The 20,251-nt window shown below is 38.7% G+C and overlaps 2 protein-coding genes across 3 annotated transcripts; one reads left to right on the plus strand and one right to left on the minus strand.

The window, feature by feature from the left end:
* Window positions 1-34: 34 nt before the first annotated feature.
* Window positions 35-13,508, minus strand: cdk8 (cyclin dependent kinase 8). Of its 2 annotated transcripts, none has more exons than XM_058765263.1 (13): window positions 13,016-13,508; window positions 9,792-9,867; window positions 6,698-6,808; window positions 6,471-6,611; window positions 5,773-5,830; window positions 5,327-5,458; window positions 5,097-5,240; window positions 4,334-4,403; window positions 4,167-4,239; window positions 3,990-4,087; window positions 3,724-3,811; window positions 2,643-2,804; window positions 35-1,694 (listed from the first exon to the last, which is right to left on the minus strand). In XM_058765263.1, exons 1-13 carry the CDS (start codon window positions 13,141-13,143, stop codon window positions 1,569-1,571), a joined length of 1,407 nt encoding a protein of 468 aa, XP_058621246.1. In that variant the 5' UTR covers window positions 13,144-13,508; the 3' UTR covers window positions 35-1,568. The 2 variants fall into 2 exon arrangements, with proteins under 2 accessions (XP_058621246.1, XP_058621247.1); XM_058765264.1 differs by having other exon boundaries at window positions 36-1,694; window positions 3,733-3,811.
* A 703-nt stretch (window positions 13,509-14,211) lies between these two features.
* rnf6 (ring finger protein (C3H2C3 type) 6) lies at window positions 14,212-20,242 on the plus strand. The gene is made up of 4 exons (XM_058765262.1): window positions 14,212-14,458; window positions 15,730-15,885; window positions 16,066-16,179; window positions 16,659-20,242. The coding sequence occupies exons 2-4, from the start codon at window positions 15,744-15,746 to the stop codon at window positions 18,497-18,499; spliced, it is 2,097 nt and encodes a 698-aa protein (XP_058621245.1). The 5' UTR covers window positions 14,212-14,458; window positions 15,730-15,743; the 3' UTR covers window positions 18,500-20,242.
* The last annotated feature ends 9 nt before the right edge of the window (window positions 20,243-20,251 follow it).

Below are 20,251 nucleotides of genomic sequence, written 5' to 3' on the forward strand. Positions count from 1 at the left end.
TCTAGTGGAGAAGGTCAAGACAGGCCAAAATAACAATTTTAAGGGAGGCTAGTTTTAATATAGACAATCAAGAAATAAATTAAATATGGGACTTATAAGCCCTATTAAAAATCATGGGAACATGCAATATTGCGATTACATTTAGAGCAGCTTGAGCCATTAATTAGCTCATTTAACAGTGAGTCTGGATGTTTATGTAATCATTGCTATAAACAGTAACACCACAATATAATAGTCCTTTGTAACAGACTAAATATAATATACTAAAATAGCAACAAGCAGAACACAAAAAAAACCTATAAAGCTTTTACAAAAATCTGTTACAACAACTGCTGTACTCCACTGAAATAACCTCAAAGACCTTTCTTCATAAAGTATAAATATGTTTTCAATAAAGAAAAAAAAAAAAAAGATAGAAAATGTAAAAAAAAAAAAAGGCAGCCATAATTCCAAATGAAAATGAACCCAACGGTTAAAAATTAATTTAAAATAAATTAAAATGCAATGCGTTATCACCCTGGAAATTCATGCCAACACTCACACAAACACATGAATAAAAGCTTTTCCATTTTTTTTTTTTTTTTTTTAAACGCTTCCACTTTTATTGTCAGGATATTTGTTTCATGTAAAATATTTCATTACAATACAGTACAATGCATGTTCAATCTGCTGTCCACACAACGTTTGTCATGAAGTTCTAAGGCCGATCTTTCACGCATAACAGCCTGTCTGACAGCAAAATGGAAGTTGCCAACCTCTCCTAACATAAAACCAAAACATTAAATTATTAACTACTAAAACCAAGTTTGTTGTTTCTTTTATACCGCCTTCTACCAGTATGATCCAGCAGGGGGCACTAGAGGTTCTCATTATGCTTCAGTCAGCAGCTCCAGCACAGAGAATTCGGTCCCCAGCAATGGGCTAAAAGAGTGAGTGCTTCAGTATGTATATATGTATGTATGTATGCACGTATGTATGTATGTGTGTGCGCGTGTGTGTGTGTATATATAAGGGCAGACGGAGAGACAGACAGACAAACGTCATTCTGTCTTTGCTGGCAGTCACATAGCAGCTTTAAATCTTGGAGAGGCCAACGGATTTCAAAAGTGAGGGCAAGAAGGACTGGGGCTAAAGAGATTGGATGGTATGGTGGATCTCCACCTCACTCCAAACCAGTCTCACTACATAGTGCAGCTGTTCAGTACCACATATTGAGAATGCTTGTTGCTTTTTTTGTGTTTTTCTTTTTCGTGAAGTATCACAGACCTGCAGCGAAGACTTGAACTATCACCAATGGAACAAATATCCGCTTTTCATCAGCTTTTTTCATTTGTTTTCACTTCAGTCTATTATTTATTTCTTTTTTTTTTCTTTCTCCTTTTGTCAGCGGAGGATAATGTCGGCTGTATGATACGGTGATGTGTTGTTAGGTTACAGTTACTGTTCCTGCGGTGGAAATGCTGCACAGCAAAGCGCCCAGTGAGTGGGGCGGCTCGGCTCAGGTCCACACCCGCCTCCCTAAGTACATTCTCCCTACTGGGCACTGTGAGAGGGGGGCGTGGCCTGACTCAGTAGCGGTGGGTCTGGTGTGAGTACTGTGGAGGCTGCTGGGAGGTAGAGGAGTATCCCATGCTGCTTTGGGGCAATGATGTGCTTGGTCCTGGGTTCTGGTAGGCAGCATGTGGATTGGTGCGCTGGAACACAGATGAACTTTCATTAAGGTTTTCTGCATATTTTAGAAGCAACACACACACAATTCAATTGGGCTTTAAGGAAATATACTTTTATATTGACTAAATTGCTAAGTAAGTTACAGTAAAACAAACATTGTTCCTCTTTCAAATAAATGCTGCAGAAAAATCACAAATATATTAAGCAGCACAACTGTTTTCAATATTGATAATAAGAACTGTTTCTTATGGAAGCCCGTTTCCGCCACTGAATAAAAAAAAAAAAAAAGGTTATTGCAACTTTTTCTCTCACAATTCAGACTTTTTTTTTCCTCGCAATTGCAACTTTTTATCTCACAATTCAGACTTTTTTTTTTCTCTCAGAATTGCGTAATATAAACTCGCAATTGCAAGAACATATCAGTCTTTTTGTCCCCCTCAAAACTGGACTTTAACTCGCAATTGCAAGTTTATATCTCACAATTCTGTGAAAAAAAGTCGCAATAACCTTTTTTTATTTTTTATTCAGTGGCGGAAACGGGCTTCCATAGTTTCTTGAGCAGCAATATTAGAATAATTTCTGAAGGATCATGTAACACTAAAGACAGGCATAATGGCTGCTGAAAATTCAGCTTTACCATCACAGGAATGAATTAAATTTTAAAATACAGCAAAAGAGAAAAGTTATTTTAAATTGTAGTAATATTTCAAAATTGTAAGATTTTTTATTGTATTTTGACCAATGCAAAATGCAGCCTTGGTGAGCATAATAGGCTTTATTCAAAAACACACACAAAAAAAATCTTAGGACCCCAAACTTTTCAATGGTATTGTAGGGTAGTGGTAATAGTTAGGTAATTGATTGGAAAAATTTAACAATCATCAGCTATTGTGGCTGATGGGCAATAGAAGGTTAATTTTCAAGCCTGTTTTTTTTAAAAAAAAACAAAGGTTTATGTTTACATGTGTTACCTGGTAATCTGAGGTCATGATCAGGCCACTTGAGGTAGTAGTGGGCGGAACCACTCTCACCTTCTTCAGAGGCGGGCCTTGTGCGTGGCTGTTGTCAGGGTTACCTGTGTGCCCCGCCCCATTGGTGTGGTTGTTCCCCTGCTGCTGCTGCTGCTGGTTTTTCTGCAGTTTTAGGAAAGAAAGAAAATTGCAATTCATAAAAATGATAAATATCACAGCTCTAAATTAAAAATGTAATCTAACTACATAATATGCTGACCAAATGAATCACAAACAATTTCTTAACCGATTATGATGAGAAAAGCCTCTAAATGGGTCAGGGGCATGATTTTGTTTTTTAATTAATTGTAAAAAATAAAATATTAAATGGTCAGAAATATATTCACATACATAGAAATACTCAAAAGATCGGGGCATTGGTGATGCTTGTTGGAGATGTGGAGGGGGTGGTGCTAACCATTTCCACATTTTTTGGGACTGCAAAGTTATCTCTCAGTATTGGTCTAGAATTCATGAGCATATACAGAATATTTTTGCATTTGTTTTTCCATTGGCTTTTGACACCTTATATCTCTGTAATATATCATCGGATAAACTGGACCTGAAGGACAAGAAACTTTTGTACATCTTATTGGCAGCAAGTAAAAAGGCCCTAACGAGGAGATGGCTTAAACCAGAACCACCAACAACAGAGGACTGGATAAACATTGTGTACGAGATCTACATAATGGAAAAGCTATCCTTTTCTCTGAAAGTGCAGAGGGACACTTTCTATAAGATGTGGTCCAAATGGACGGAATATGTTAAACCGGTTAGATCTGATTTTCTGTAAACATTGCTGCTTTTTACTAATTGTGCACTGATTTGAAAGTTTAAATGAACAATATAAATAATATGGAAGTAATTTGGTTTCCCCGCCACCCGTTCTTTTGAGTTCTGTTGTTCCTGTGTTAGAAAGTTAAAAATGTTAAAGCAAAGGATTGTACTTCATATGCCTAACAATATGTAAAATTCAACATGCTTTTCCAATAAAAGATAATAAAAAAAAAAAAAAAGAAATACTCAAAAGCAGAAAACACACATTTCTTACTTTATCTGCCTTGTCTTCCGGCTCCTCTTCCGTCAGGAATTCTCGTTTAGGATAAGGAATCTGGCAGCCAGCGAAGACACTAAACAAAACACAGCTTTGTAAAATATTTCTTAAACAACATCTTATATAAGTATAGCTCTGCAGTTGACCTAATTTCAGTGTACATGCTGTATATATATATAAAAAAAAAAAAAATACAGAAATCCTAATTATAATAGTTCATGCAGAAAGCTGATTTTGCGCTTAAAACCACTCACTCAGACGTGGGTAAAGGCTCCTCCAGGAAGTACGGATCTTGCATGGCCTGCTCAGATGTGATTCGGCGGATTGGGTCCATAGTAAGCAGCTTTTGCAGCTGAGAGGGAGTTCATAAGTTAACAGCTGAATTTATGTGAACGAATATATGAGATTTGCAATTCTATTCGTTCACTTACCAAGTGGAATGCTTTGCTGTCAGGTTTGACTTTATGCTTCTCCATATACTTTATAAGGCTGCAGTTAGTGTACCTAGAGGGACAAACACCATCAGATCAAAAACCCTAGTTAATGAAATGTCTTATAAGTATGACATTTTTACAGTCAAAGATGAAATCAAACTAACGTATTCCTCCTAAAGTCTTTCATCAACGTAGAGTGTTCCGGCATCTTCTTAATGTCCTCCCAGTCTTTATCTGAGAAGAAAATTAGATTACAAAGATTATCATGAGGACAACTGACTGAAGCATTGTGAACTATTACCTTCAGCTGAACTGTAACTGAAAATATAAATATTTAAACAACAATTATTCATCTGACAACAGTGTTACTTTAGCATTATTTATTTATTATTTTATATTTAGTTTTCATTTTAATTTTAGCTTAAGTTTTAATATTTTTGTTAAGAGCTTTTGTCATCTTTATTACAATCATTTTATTTTTTATATTTTTTCCTATTTGGCTTAAATTAATTTTTTTGTTTTGTTTTAGCTTTAGTCATTTAAACTTCATTTCTAAACAACATTTCTAATTTTCACTTAAGTTTTCTCCCCATTTAATTTTATTTCAATCACCAAAAATTATTTTTAACAGTTTTCCTTTTAGTTAACAATAACAACATTGAATGGCATTGAAAAATTAATTTTTCATTAATATTAAAAAAATTAATATTTTTCCTTAAGTACAAAATAAACACATTAAGGTTAATTAAGACCTCATTAAGACCTCAACTAGAATTATTAAATTCCATCCTTACACACATAGAACCTTACAAATATTTAAACATCAAAAACGTAAAGGTTTTTCACTTCTACAACTTCTAACAAAAGTCTCAGTCTCAAATTTTCACTCAATCGTCTAGATTAAAATGCCAAGGGGAAGATGAATACCTGCAGGAAAGCCCATGACATTAAAGATCCGGTCCAGCTGATCGTGATGGTAGGGATTACTGGTCTTAATGTCCTCCTGTCGACAGTGGAAGATAGGCTCTGAGGTCAAAAGCTCAGCAAAAATACAGCCAATCGCCCAGATATCTGTGAAGAAAAGAGAAAGTCATTCGATCTAAAACACACATTTTAAAATGCACATCTGCACGCACACTCATAAACAAACATCTCACCAATGGCTTTGGTGTAATGCCTGGCTCCCAGCAGCAGCTCTGGTGCTCTGTACCAGAACGTAACAACTACAGGATCCAGATCTGCTAAAGGCTTCAGTGGTGAGTTGAAGAGCCGTGCAAAACCCATATCAGCTGCACATAAGGGACAGAATTTTAAAAACGGTTATGCTTGTGCATCAAAACACTCAGATGCACACATTATCTCTTCTGTTTGTCACAAGAGAAAGGAAACAGAGCTAATGATTGAGCTTTCCTGTAGCTCAAATAGTAGAGCATGGCGCTAGCAACGCTAAGATCATGGGTTCGATTCCCAGGGAAAGCAAGAGCTGATAAAATGTAAAAAAAAAAAAAAACTGTAACTTGAATGCAATGTAAGTTGCAATGTAAGCAATGTAAGTTGCTTTGGATAAAAGCGTCTGCTAAATGCGTAAATGTAAATGTCATACCTATCTTCACACGTCCTCTTTCAGGACCTTCTCCCATTACCAATATGTTGGCAGGTTTCTGTGGCGAAAGAGTCAAAGTTCATTAGCATTAACCTTTTACAAGAATTCCTTTATATTTATTTAGAATTCTTCATTCATGCATTATTTGGCAACAGTATTATGTATAAATATATTTATTTAATATTCTGAATTAGCCTTTATTTATTTATTTTTTACCTTAAGCTTTAGTAATTTTAAGGTTTAGTAATTTTGTTGTGTATAATTTTGATTTCATTTTTAAAAAATTCCTATTTAGTGTAATTTTATTTAATAATTTTAAAATATCAACTTATTTGATTTAAATTAAATTCAATTATTTAAAAAATTTATAGTTCTGCTTTTAGTAAACCATAACAACACAGTTTGTCAAAGAAGTCACATTTAATTTTCCCCCAAATATTTCATCCTCAAAATAAATAAAATTAAAATATATAAGACCAGAATTGTTCAATTCTATCCTTACATCTGCTGTGGCAAGAATATATTTACAAATTCTTTTATAAATGCTGCCACCTACTGGAAACTGTCATTGGATTTCTAATAAATCACTGAGAACATTCTACTCAGTAAAATGTTTTGATCAAGATCAAAACACTAGTCAAATTAGCTACATCTTGATAGACGTTTGACTTATCAATATAAAACATATTGAAACTCACCAGGTCTCTGTGCAGGACCCAGTTGGCGTGCAAATAGTGGATGCCGTCCAGGATCTGGTAGAGCAAAGACTTTACCATCCCACGTGGCAGCTGAAGAGGCTTCTTATTGGCCTTGGAGGCTCTGTGGAACTTAATGATGTGCTACAAAGAAACAGACCTATAGCAAAATATGTACTGCATACAAACATTTCTCTGTGTGTGTGCATGAGCGTTTGATTGTATGTTACCCAGAGGTCATGTTCAGCGTAGTCAAAGAGAAGCCACACTTTGCGGTCTGCATGTGACAGGAAAACCTTCTGCAGTGAGATCACATTGGGGTGCTTCAGTTCACGCAGCAGCTGCAGAGAGCAAACAAGAATGAACACACACACACAGGCGCACATGCTGAGACAGACATCTACAGAGCACCCAAAGTACACAAAATCACTTCAGGCTGAAGAATGCTTATTACAACGATAGTTCAGACAAAAATCTGGTAATCTGGTAATCTGGTAATTCTGTCATTGTTTATTCACCCTCATGCTGTTCCAAACCTTTATGACAAAAGCAGAAATTTTGAAAAATGTGCTGGTTGCTCTTTTCCATGCAATTACAATAAATGGAGACTGGAGTTTTAAAGCTTCAAAAAGGACACAAAACCATCATAAAAGCTGTCCATGATGACTCATGCACTATATTTAAGTCATATCAAACCAAATGACAGCTTTGTGTGATGAATAAGCCAAAATTTAAAATTATTTACTAATAATGTTCACCTTCTACCCGAATAGTTGAGCACAAATGAATGGCTGCATCTGAAATCATTACTAAGTAAACGTACAAAAATTATGTTTCATATAGTATGATTGCAGTCCGGACGTACTACATTCGTCATTCTGTCATTAGCTATGTTTCCATCACCCTGTTTTTATGCGCATTTTGAATTATCACATCAGAACCGAGTGATGGAAACACCAAATAAAAATAAAATAAAAAATGAAAAGAAATTACGCCTGCTTTAGGTGGTTTTTAACTTGTGCGAAAAAGGGTTAAAGGGGTCATATGATGCGATTTCAAGTTTTCCTTTCTCTTTAGAGTGTTACAAGCTGTTTGTGCATAGATAAGATCCCTGAAGTTGCAAAGACTAAAGTCTCAAAACCAAAGAGATATTCTTTATAAAAGTTAAGACTCGACCACGCCCCCCTAAAACGGCTCATTCAAACATGCCCCCACCGTGATGTAGACATGTGTGGGGAGATTCGCAAGTTTTGAGCAGTGTTTGTTGTTTATCGTTTCTACGATCAAAAATGCAGACATGGTAATGTTTGTGTGGCGCGATGCAACACGACGCGTAAAAATACAGTATAAGTCATTATAATCAGTAATTATGTCCCCACTGGATGCAACAAAAGCCTCGTTTGTAATGGATTTTATTGTTTTTGTGTCGTCGTGCCGGGACACGGCATCACAATACGGTAAGGGGCATAACATTTCCATCTCACGCTTGAGGAATTCGGCCAATCAGAGCACCTTGCTTCTCAGAACGATGAGCTTTGTAAAAATCGGCGCGTTTCAGAAAGGCGGGGCATAGAGGAGCAACAATAATGTGCAGTATGTGGAAAATAATGTGTTTTTTGAACCTTAAACCACATAAACATTGCATTACACCAAATACACAAAATAATGTTCTTTTTAGCAACGTCATATGACCCCTTTAATGCAAATAATGGGAGATGGAAATGCATTTTGATGCAAATATGCATCAAAAAAGTCATATGACTTTGCGTTATGGGACGACATAACCTGACTAACCAGTGGACTGATCTTGTTGTACAGCATCTGAAATGTTATGATCATTCTTAAAGGTGCCATAGAATGGAAAACTGTATTTACCTTGGCATAGTTAAATAATGAATAATAAGAGTTCTGTACATGGAAATGACATACCGTGAGCCTCAAACACCATTGTTTCCTCCTCATGTAAAACTCGTGAATGCAAAAGACCACTGAAAAATAGGCGAATCAGAACATAACACTGACTGTGACGTTACAGTTGGGATCACAAATAGTTACGCCCCCAACATTTGTTTGTTCTAATAAAATAACGCGAGCCACTAAAGGGACATGGTTAGCTCCTTGCTTGCGGTAGCCTGTTACATTACAGTACATAAGATTTCACTTACCACATAAACAGAGTAAGGAGAGATGACTGAGGATGATGGCGAACGATTTACCGATCCTGAGCACCACTGACAAGCATCTGATCTTGTAAAATATGTGGTAAGTACTGCCGCTCCATAGTATAAACAGAGTACGTGCGATCGCGAATCAATGCCCCACATATTAATAGCGGCTCCCTGATGCCCGCATTTTATTTACAGTATAATTACCCAATGATATAACTGCGCGAGAAAGTATTGAAATATATATTTTCCCTGTGTTTCCTTCCTACTGTGAGCTACTGAAATGAGCCGCACTGTGAAACAGCCAATCAGAGTAGAGCTCAACATTATTATTCATGACCCTTCCAAATAAGCCATTAACAGACCATTTCATTCTAGGGAAAAATCCTAGGGTTGTAAATGGACATCTAAAAGCGTTTCTGGAGAATTTTTGCCCTTACCTAAGCCACATACCTTCTATGCAGATATCAGAGAACAATTTAAAATATTATATCAATGCATTCTATGGCACCTTTAAATGTCCGAGTAAAGTATGTTATTAAAGTATTTCTGTATAATTGCTGCCCAGAACTGTTACATGACTGTGTTCCCAAACAGCAGGCATCCATCTCCAAGAGCAATGACCTCAATTATTGTGTTTCGTCTGCTCGCTCTGAGGCACAATTAATATGAAAATTATTATAATCAGTGGCTTCTCCTACTTTTCTTAGTGATATTTAGTGCCAGTTTATCAGGAAGTGATGATTTTGTTCTCTTTGACTCGTTGGATGCTTATTCGCAAATGTTTTATGCGATATTCCAATTTTGCGCATAAGTTGAATTCGCAACTGTGGATGGAAACCCGTTCATGTGATTTAATACAAATACTTGTGTGAGAAAGTAGAACGAAAGTCATTATATGGAAGTCACACAAGTTTGAAATAAGATGGGGTGATAAAAAATAAAGACAATTTTTAAGTGAGCCATCCCTTTACTGCACATTACTTGAGAATATACATTTTCTTACAAATTCATAGAGCTAATCACAGATTTAACACTGTAAAGTATCCACATGCTGGAAATATATTTCCAGGAACTTGTTTAACCAAGATGGCATGTGCCAGAGCTACTTGAAGAAGATCCTCTTGACAGAAACACATTTAAAGCTTGATGTACTTACTGCTATCTCTCTGCAGGCGGACATAGAGATCCCTGTGCCTTCAATCTGCTTCAGAGCATAATCTTTATCGTCCTTCCTGCAAATAGACATATCAGCAACCGCAATTACTCTTCAGTACATTACATTTCCCTAAATCTATAGCTACATATCACATTAAACCCCTTATAGAGAGAAAGTATCCACTGGGAAAGGCCAAGCAGAATTTAAGCAGATGATTTTGAGTCTTATTACCAGCACACCTTCGAAAACTCATAAGTCTCCTGACGACTAATCCGAGGCAAGAGGGTAATGTTGAAATGAAGTCCCGCAAAAAACATCAGCCTATAAAATCCCACAACGCCCTGTCCAGTTTCTGGAGAACAAATTAGCTGTAAACCGCTCATAAACAATCAGCTTCGATGGTGAACAAAAACATCTTTAAACACTTAGGACCTTCAAGTGAGACTTTGGCTGCCAAGCAGTCTGGACTTTAATAGCCCAGCTTTGGGTCTGTCTGATGGGTCTCACTTAAAGCCCCGCACTTCAGAACCAACTTACAGTAACTCATCAGCAGATCCATTCTTACTCCGCCAAGACAGTTTGCAATTGGTGTGAAATAAAGATTGCTGCACCAGAACCAAATAATCATTAAAGAACATGACTAAAACAAATATCTTGTGATAAGACTAAATACAAAAATGCAAAATGCAAATTGGGAGGAATGCTATTTCAGCTGCCTCAATATAACCACAATTGTCCTGCAGACATGAGGGTTATTTTCAGTCATGCTTTCCAAGCAAAAACTACCAATACAAGTAAAATGTAGAATGGACATTTTAGGTCTTTTATTTATTCCCCCAAGTCGCAGCTCTAATTTATAAATCAAATAATGCAAAACTTTCAAGTCACGGTCATTTCATTTCTTTCCAAGAGTAGGCAATTAAAACCTAAATTAAATTTAAAACAAAATAGTTTTAACTGACACAGCAGCTGGAATTAGAAAGTTACAGCCCTATTAAATTAGTTTTTTTCTTTTAACGGTTTAGTTCAATTTTAATAATCAAAAAGGACGTCTAATGAATTGAATTCATAAAACTTTAAGAATGTATTCATTTTTACAATAATAGGGCCCTATGAAATGTTTAATTTTTCAGAAATTCTGTGTTGTCGGTTTTAATTTTTGTGGAATTATGATTTAATACAAATGATCAAAAATGGTGGCAATGAAAAAAATGCATAAAACTTCAACTTTAAATGAATATTTTAAAATGTAGTCAACTTCAGTTTGAACAATTCTTTTAACTTTTTTGGCAAATAAAGTGCTGCATGTTTCAAAAAAGTGATATTGAGTGATATTCCTTCAAAAATATAGTTTTAATAAAATATAATTGTTGTTGTTATTTTAGGTACATTCTAAAGTTAAACTGCATAACAGTCTTTTTTGTGGTTTAATATTCACAGACACTAGTCCATATTGTAATTTGATTATATATAGTTTACTTCTAGTAAAGTGTTCTTTAGATTTATTCATCCAATTTTTGCTAAATTCTGTGACATTCCACATTATACAGTAACATGTTTTTATGACTGAATTCTGTGATTCCATCAGTGCTTTACAAACTGAAAAAATCACAGGACCTACAAATTCAATAAAGACCATCATGTGTTTGACAGTCTATTAGAAAGCCTGATAAATGTGTTTAAATTTCAGAAAATGTATAAAACAAAACAAATTATTTAATCCTAGAAGGCTACACTTGTCATACTGTTATTCTCAGCCCTTTGATCATTGTGTTTAAAGAGAATCATTTGTCCTTCTTTGAATAAATAGCACAGACAAATCCCTGTGTTTTATTAGTATGAGAAAGTTTTGGAGAATATATTCTTATCGGCAAGTTACCAAAAACATTGAGAGCAAAGAATTTCAATTCCCCTTTTCCCCAGACGGACTCCTAATAAAGCAGACCTGCTAATTCCCCTTTGCATCTGTATTTCAATGCTATATTCTACACCCATTCACTTCTGTAAACATCAATATATGCAAATCATTTCTACATCCCAACATTTGCCTTTTTTACGACAACAAAGACATATTTTAGAGAATTAGAGTTATATACACTTGCCAAACTAATAGCTCGGCAAGTCAAATCTGTATTAATGTTATAACAACCGGTCATAATCCTCAACATCTGCTGACATAAATGGTTAAGTGAAACCAAATTTACTGATGCAACCAGTGCAATTGCAGAGATACTTCAACAGCGCAGCAGAAGAGAAAGAGAAACCAGAAAAAGGAAAAGACACCTGAAAAAGGCTAATAAGATCCTCCTCTAAACCTGTGAAGGGAACCACAATCTCAATGCAAATATCTCAAAAGTGACGGATTCAGGTGTCGACATGAAATTGGCAGACTGATGATATCTTGACATGCATTTGCAAGGGAACAACAACAGAAAATTGAGGCTATAAAAATTTAAAGAAATAAATGTAACTGGTTTAAATATGAAATTATATGTAAGATTCCATTTGTTAACATGAACTGACAATTCTAAAGCTTTTATTAATCTTGCTAACATTTAATGCAAGTGGGCTAACAAAGACGAATAAATTCTGTAACAAATATATCGCTCATTGTTATTTACTGCATTAACAAAGGGACCTTATTGTAAAGTGTTACCAAATTACAAACATAGAAACATTACAGCCTAAATAAAATATGAAACTATTAAATTAGAATTCTCTGCCATGACAAAGGCAACATAAAAAGGCTGTTATGATGCTGCATTTTACTCACACAGAATGTAAAACAGCATCAGCGCCTCATTTCACACTAGATATGCTGATTTTATGCAACGTTGTGTATTTTGGAGTCAGCTGTTTAAAGATGCCATTAAGAAAGTGTAGTTTTTGTTCGAGGTAAATACAGTTGCGTCACGACGAACAACAACAACACATGTTGCAAGCCTAAATCTGCATCAAATACACCTGTGCCCATCGTAACTGCATAAGCCCGTCAATCACAACAGCACTCGTGCCTGCTGACGTACATTCACAATCCCCTCAAAATAAGCCTCCACTGAGACTGTGAGCTGTACATATCAAACTCTCTTTGAAGACAAGAGACGCGGCTCTCTAAAACACCAGGCCGAGGGCGGATAACACACGGTTTGTTTTGGTTTCTGAGAGCAGAACGCGACGGCAGCGCAGGCCTCATATCGCTGCACAAGTCCATCCTGCAAACTCACCCATCTTTCCTCTTTGCTTTGTACACATGGCCATATGTCCCCCGTCCAACTTTACATCCCTCGTACTCAAAGAGATCCTCGACTCGTTCTCTCTCCCCGGTGAGCTTCACTTTGAAATCATAGTCCATTTTCACTGTTATTCTGGGGATCCGGGCTGTGGCTTCCCTTTAAAGCGCCGCTGGGGAGGCAACTTACTTCAAGCCCCGTTTAGACAATTAGTTGCCTTCCCTCGCGTCGCTTTTCCGCTCAACTAAAGAGTCCACATTTACCGCGAGCAATTACGAGCAGCTGAGACGGCGTATGAACCACGTGTGCTTTTGATCTGACAAAAAGTGCAGTGTGTTATTGGACTATCAGACGCTTTCTTTGATATTTCTGTGCAACTGCGCCGCTCAGCCGGTATCTCACCCGGGAGAGTTGAGCGTCCACGTACGGTATGTCGCAAAACGTCGTGAACACCACTACCAACCACAGACGGCGAGGAATGGGCTTTGTGGCGCACCACGTGGATTTTAACTCTTTACTAAAGAGCTCGTTTGTTTTTTAAAGAAAAATGTTACGCATACGTACATTTTTATGTTGTTGTTTTTTTGCATTTATTATTATTATATTTTTTGCAATACAGAGAAATGTTTATTAACAATATATATTTAACAACAACAACGGGTTACACAGTGCAAACGATACAAAATAGTAGTATAATAAATACAAAACGTTATCTTAACTATAAATATTACATTTATTAACAATAATATTGAATGCCATTTTTGCTTTTACATTTATACAAAACACTACACAGTATTATAGTTATTACATCATGTAGCATTTGATGTTGTTCGGATAGACAAATATATCATCAACCTTTTTCTTTTTAAATGAAGCATTTCGTTGCTCTCAAAAATATCAAACATCTTCCTACTGTTTACTAAATCTCTTCACATAATAAACAGGCTTGTAAACACACACACGGACGCACGCATACACACATATAATACTCTAAAATAATAAATACTAAAGCAAATTATAACATTATTATTAAATTATAATACTTTGTAATTAAATTAAACTTAACAGAGGCTTAATCGACATATACCGCCTTTAATATTGATTATATTATAATTACATTTATTTTATAATGTATTTTTAGCATATTATAATTCAATATAGCTCATTTATGTATAAAAACACAAACTTAACAATGAGATAATATTGTGGATAAACGATCAATTAGCAACACAGCATTGCAGAAAAGAAACTGGAAAGAAACGTTATCAATAAGTGCATTATAGTGTTGTTACTGTCGTATTACTGTGGGAACTGGTTTTGCGCACGTGGTAGTTATCCGGACAGTTGTTTGTGTGGCTCCGTTGGTCCCATCTTGGCTACATTGTAATCAGAGCGGAGAGGAAAGAGAACTCGTCCATATTACAGCTGCTGTTTCAGGTACTTACATGTCTATTACTAGCTTCGTTTCCTTATTTTGGTCTCAATATGGACAGTGTTATTACATTTCATATTTTCTGTTACGTTCTTGTGTCAGTGACATTTTTCCCCATCTTGTCAAAATAATGATCTAAACCTTTCATTGGCCCACAGTTAGCTTGTCAGCAATCTGTCGACACCATCAAAGGTGTTGCGCATTTAAAATGACAGCTGGCTCCGCCGCACGGTTTGCGTTTGCCCGGTGACAGACGATGGTGACAGTTTGATGACAAATTTCAGTTGAGAATTTCACCGTGTGTACAGTGCTAGCCTAGGCTTTTTATTGTCTCTGGGATAGGTTGCTAGCTGACATGGAGCTCGACTTTTTCTTTGTCATGTCCCTCCTTCGACCGATGCTGAGTGGATAGTCTGGCTGTCAGTCATAGTTTCTCGAACGCTGATTGGTTGTGAGGCTGACAGCCCAGTTTTGGTGCCTGACTTGTTCTGCGGTGCTGTCTGTGGCCTACTGTATTATTACAGAGCAGCAATACTGTTTGAAATGACTGAGGTGTTATTCATATGAATTAATTTGACGCTATTGTCAACGTCACGTGGCTCTCGGTGTGTCTTGACCTGTGTCAAAGCGGATTTTCTTCCATATTAAGATTTACGGATTGCCTTTCAGAGGCGTTCATTTTGTCGTGCTGTCTCCTAATGGTGGCTGTGTTTTAGGCAGAGAGAAGTTTATGCTATATCCAAGATATTTTGAGTACATTTTCTTGCTGTCTCGTTTTCAGTGATTTATATGTGGAGCTGGTTTCTATATTAACGTAGACCATGATTTCATATTTGTAAACTGATCATTGGCAGATTCTGAAGTGCTGTCTTCATGTTTTTATTGAAGATGAATAGTTCACATGAGATATGTTTGGGAAATTATTATGTCCTATGATGTAATATGTTATTTTTCATTAAAATCCTTTTTTGCTTATTCTTTTATAATTATTGTGCATGCAATTTTAATGACCTACATGGCATTGTATTCTTAAAAATGTATTTGCCACCACACAACCATACTATCAAAGCTGATTAAAATATATGATGAGCAGTTACAAGACCACAAATTTTACATGTTCCCTTATAAACTGAAATATTAATGTTGATTTAAAAAAATACAGAGAAAAGAAAAGTTACACAGAATGGAACAGAACAGATAGAAAGCCATAACTGGGCTGGTTAAGTATCTATTAAACTATTTTTGTGACTTTTTATCTTGTAATATCTCTGAGCAGCGGTTTCTGTGGTGATGGACCCTCCCGGCGGCCGAGACGAGCGTCATCGTCAAGCGGAGCGGCTTCGGCGGGAGGAGGCATACTATCACTTCATTAATGAACTGAGCGAGGAGGAATACAGACTAATGAGAGACAGCAATCTACTGGGAACACCTGGTGAGAACACACCCAACCCGGTCGTATGCAAAGATGCATGTAGTTTCATTTACACAGAGAAATATTTAAAGCATTTTACAAAATGTAAGGTGTGAAGAAGTACACATTTCCAAACCTTGCCTTTTACTTAAATGAACAATAGATGGATATTAAATAGGGTGTGTCTTTGTTTGATTACAGGTGAAGTCACAGCAGAGGAGCTGAGACAGCGTCTGGATGGTGCAAAGGAACGAGTGTCATCTCAGCCACGCCCTGAAACCCGCCCACAGAGCAGTGAGGCAGAGGGCAGTAGTGGTAAGGACATAAAGGGATGGTTTTGAATTCAGTTGCTCAGCTATGCTAATAATTTTACTTTGAATGATCAGCTGGATTTGTATGCAATAAATACCTTGCAGGCAGAGTCAGGATGCATCTGCGCTTTTTTAGCAACAGTGCAGGGGCATAAATCTTGGGGTTAAGGTTGTGATGATAGACAGCTTTATGCAGTCATAGTAAAACATGTATGATCTGACCCACGGGGGGCATAAATGTAATGATAACTTTGTTGTCAGTCCACATTTGTGATTCTTTTGAATGTAAACTACCGTAATCTGCTAAGATTTTTTTTAAAATGTTTTTGAAAATTTAATGCATCCTTGTCGAATCAGCTTAGGCTGTGCAAGTAGAAACAACCTGAATGAAAGTAAATTGTTTCATTACTTACCCTTTTATTCATCAATATTGATGAGAAATTGGTAATATACAATATTGATAAATATTTTTTTCCTTTCCAGGTGCAGTTGAGCCAGGTGCTGAGACATCTAATGGAGACTCCCTGTTGGAATGGCTGAACACTTTCCGGCGCACAGGAAATGCTACACGTAGCGGGCAGAGCGGAAACCAAACATGGCGTGCCGTCAGCCGCACCAACCCTAACAGTGGCGAGTTCCGCTTCAGTCTTGAGATCAACATCAACCACGAGCAACCCGAGCCTGGAGAACACAGCGACACCCCTGACCCGACTGAACTTCCAATGCCTCCTCCTCCTCCTCCTCCTCCTCCACCTCCTCCTCCTCCCCCAGTGTCGTCTGCCTCTGCCTCTGCACCCACAACCCCTTACAACCCTTCAAGGTCTGCACCTTACTCACTTCAACACCCCACGCCATACTCTACGGCCAGGCCCACCCTGGGAAGGAGGGCCGCGGTGCGCCGCACTCGTAGTAGCACGGCTCCGCCTGTAACACCACCTCTGACCTCACAGGCTCCTCCCACAGCTCTTAGGAGGAACTTGCCTTCTTTGCCAAGCTCTCCTCCTCCCCAGGCTCCACTTGCTTTTCAGTCACAAGAGCAGGATGGTGGTGCCGTAAGGGGTCAAATACAGGTCACAACCTCCTCAGTTAACGCAGGGGAGGGGCAGAATGGAAATGAAGGCCCAGACTGCCCCACCGCTCTGCCTCAGTCCGGCCCCCAGGTGGCGCCGGCTGCCCGCGAGCCACGAAACAGCAGGACTCGTTCACGTGGCCGCGTGCGCCGGGCAGCAGGAGCTGGTGGGGTTTTGTCTCGCTCTTCGAGACGTAGCCGCTCCCCCCTGGACAGAAACCCCGCCTCCAATGTTAGCCCCACCCATAGCAGCAGCGCCGCCCCAATGGAGTCCACCGGAAGTACCGCTGTAGCAATGGAAATGGGCGAGGCCACTGTAGAGCCAGCTGCTCCTACGGATCCTCCGGAGGCAGGTGAGGAAGAGGGGGAGGCGCCTGTATCAGGTGCCGGAGGTGTGCGGCGCCACCCCACTATCATGCTGGACCTCCAGGTGCGGCGCATCAGGCCGGGCGAGAACCGGGACAGGGACAGCATTGCCAGTCGCACTCGCTCTCGCGCTCGGGCCGCCGAGAACACAGTCACCTTCGAGAGTGACAGTGGTGGCTTTCGTCGAACCATCTCGCGCTCGGAGCGTGCGGGAATCCGCACTTACGTCAGCACTATACGAATCCCTCTGCGACGCATTTCCGAGACGGGTCTCGGCGAGCCTAGCTCCATGGCGCTAAGATCTATACTGCGCCAGATCATGACCGGCTTTGGTGAGCTCAGCTCCCTCATGGAGACAGAAGCAGACTCGGAGACCGCTACTCCCAACCAGGACTCCGCTTCTGCTGGTGGAGCCCAGGCGTACCGCGTTGTTAGTGGCGAGGGCGGTGTGGCCCATGGCGGAGTGGAAACGGCACGGGAAGGTTTAGTGGCGGGTGAGGAGGAAGGACAAGTGCGGGTGAGCAGGACTGGGACGGAGGGTCGACCTAGCAGCAGGGACACTAATAGCTTGGTGGAAAATGGGACGTTGCCCATCTTAAGGCTGGCACACTTTTTCCTTCTCAATGAAGATGAAGACGAGGAACACCCAAGGGGCCTCACCAAAGAACAGATCGACAATCTGGTCACACGCACTTACGGTCAGGTCAACCTGGAGGGCGAGCTGGGCCGCGCTTGCAGCGTTTGCATCAACGAGTACGCTCAGGGCAACAAGCTGCGTCGCTTGCCCTGTGCCCACGAGTTCCACATCCACTGCATCGACCGCTGGCTATCTGAAAACAACACCTGCCCCATCTGCAGGCAGCCTATCCTGTCCAGCCATCAGGAATGATGTCAGGCTGTAGCTATCAATCAACGGACTGAACGACTGACTTTTGTTCCACCGTCGGTGGCACCTGTACATAGTGCTTCAATGTTTTCATTCTCTGAGATCCATTGTATTCAAGCTAAAGGTAGAACCAAAAGCAGAAAAAGACTATAATGCAGAGATTTAACAAAGCTTTATTTTTTTAGACCCTTTTCGTTTTCATCTCTTCCTCTTCTTCCATTCACCATTATGCTTTGTGGACATATTAACAGACGGCGTGACTAACTCGGACGGAGTTAGGAATGTTAGCTTCAGCTAAAGGTGCGGTTACATTTACTGCTATTTGGCAAATTTTCATGGGCAAAATCTAGTCATTTCAATGGGTATCCATGTGATCAGGAATTTCGTGCGAGGGCGAACAATTTCTTTTTGCAACGGATTCACGTTGGTAAGTCGTTCACTGCATTGACCAACAGAAAGCTGCTTGGTTTGGAAGTAACTTCTCTGTAAACTGTGCTTCGTACATCGCGACACTATTGAAAATAGACATTGGATCTTTTTTGCCTGTGAAATTTGACCGAAATTTCACTAATGCAACCGCACCTTAATTCTATCTCACTTATGAATTTTAAGTTTGGTGGCTTCAAAAAAATGGATAGACCTCTTAAAGCTCTTTAAGGACATGTAAATAAATGAATGTCTGTGTTTTCAGTTTTAACGGTAAGACATATTCTAGAAAGAACCGTACACTGGTTCAATTGCATTTTCAAAAGGAACCTTTACTTTTAAGCGCTTGCTGAGAAATCCACCGGTTTTGAAGCTCTATGAGTCCTCCATGTAAATGCTCCTTAATGTTGGGCAGTGTTCTTTTAAATGCGTTTTCAATCAAAGCAGGTTTTTAGTATGATTTGTATGGGGTCGTTAAGAATAGTCATGGGATATGAATGATGCATCTGATCATAGATGAATTTGTCGCTGAAATTCCATCGCTGAAATGCATCTGCATCTTTATACTACAGGAAAAGGCAATGAGCAACTCCACAAACACTACAGAACTCAGTTTTTAAGCGTGGTCATTATTTTCCCTGTGGACTAAATATGCTTTCCACTTTGAGCGTCATTACATTTCTAATGAGAACAAGCCATCTGCATTTGAACAACAGTTTTGGAGTGCCGATCAGATTATATGATATTGAATGAGCTAGTAAGTGCATGCTTGATTTGTACCTGCGTATAAACCCCTGCACATAGTTCACAATGTTTTAATGAAAAGCTGAAATTGATTATCTCTTGAAAGCACTTGTCAGCCGCTGCACTATAAGGCAGTACATTCAAGCCTGTCATAGGCCAGACTTCTTCCAGGGTGATGCAATGATACAAGAAGGCAATGAAAGGTATTGAATTGTGGTTAAATATTATGTTTTCCTACTTTTACCCTTCACATACCTATTTTTATAGTTTTTATCATCACATGCTCTTGTACCGCACACATATGTCCTGCCCTGCTTACGTTCCCTCAGTATTTTAACGTACAATGGTTTCACTTATGGCCTTGTCTGAAAGCCCCGTTTGCTCTAAATGACCATTTTCATGCAGTGTTGCTCCTTCCCCATGTAAGGCAAAGCGTGAAGTAGGACTTCTGAATGAATGATCATGAATGTAGTGGTACCTTGCGTCTTTCCAAGGTACACTTTTCCTCAATGTACAATAGATGTCTGCTTATGTTTCAGAATCTCGATTAAAACAAAGACAGAGTCTGTTATTCAACACCTGTCC

Source organism: Onychostoma macrolepis, chromosome 24 (assembly GCF_012432095.1).
Source record: "Onychostoma macrolepis isolate SWU-2019 chromosome 24, ASM1243209v1, whole genome shotgun sequence".
Lineage (NCBI taxonomy): Eukaryota > Metazoa > Chordata > Actinopteri > Cypriniformes > Cyprinidae > Onychostoma > Onychostoma macrolepis.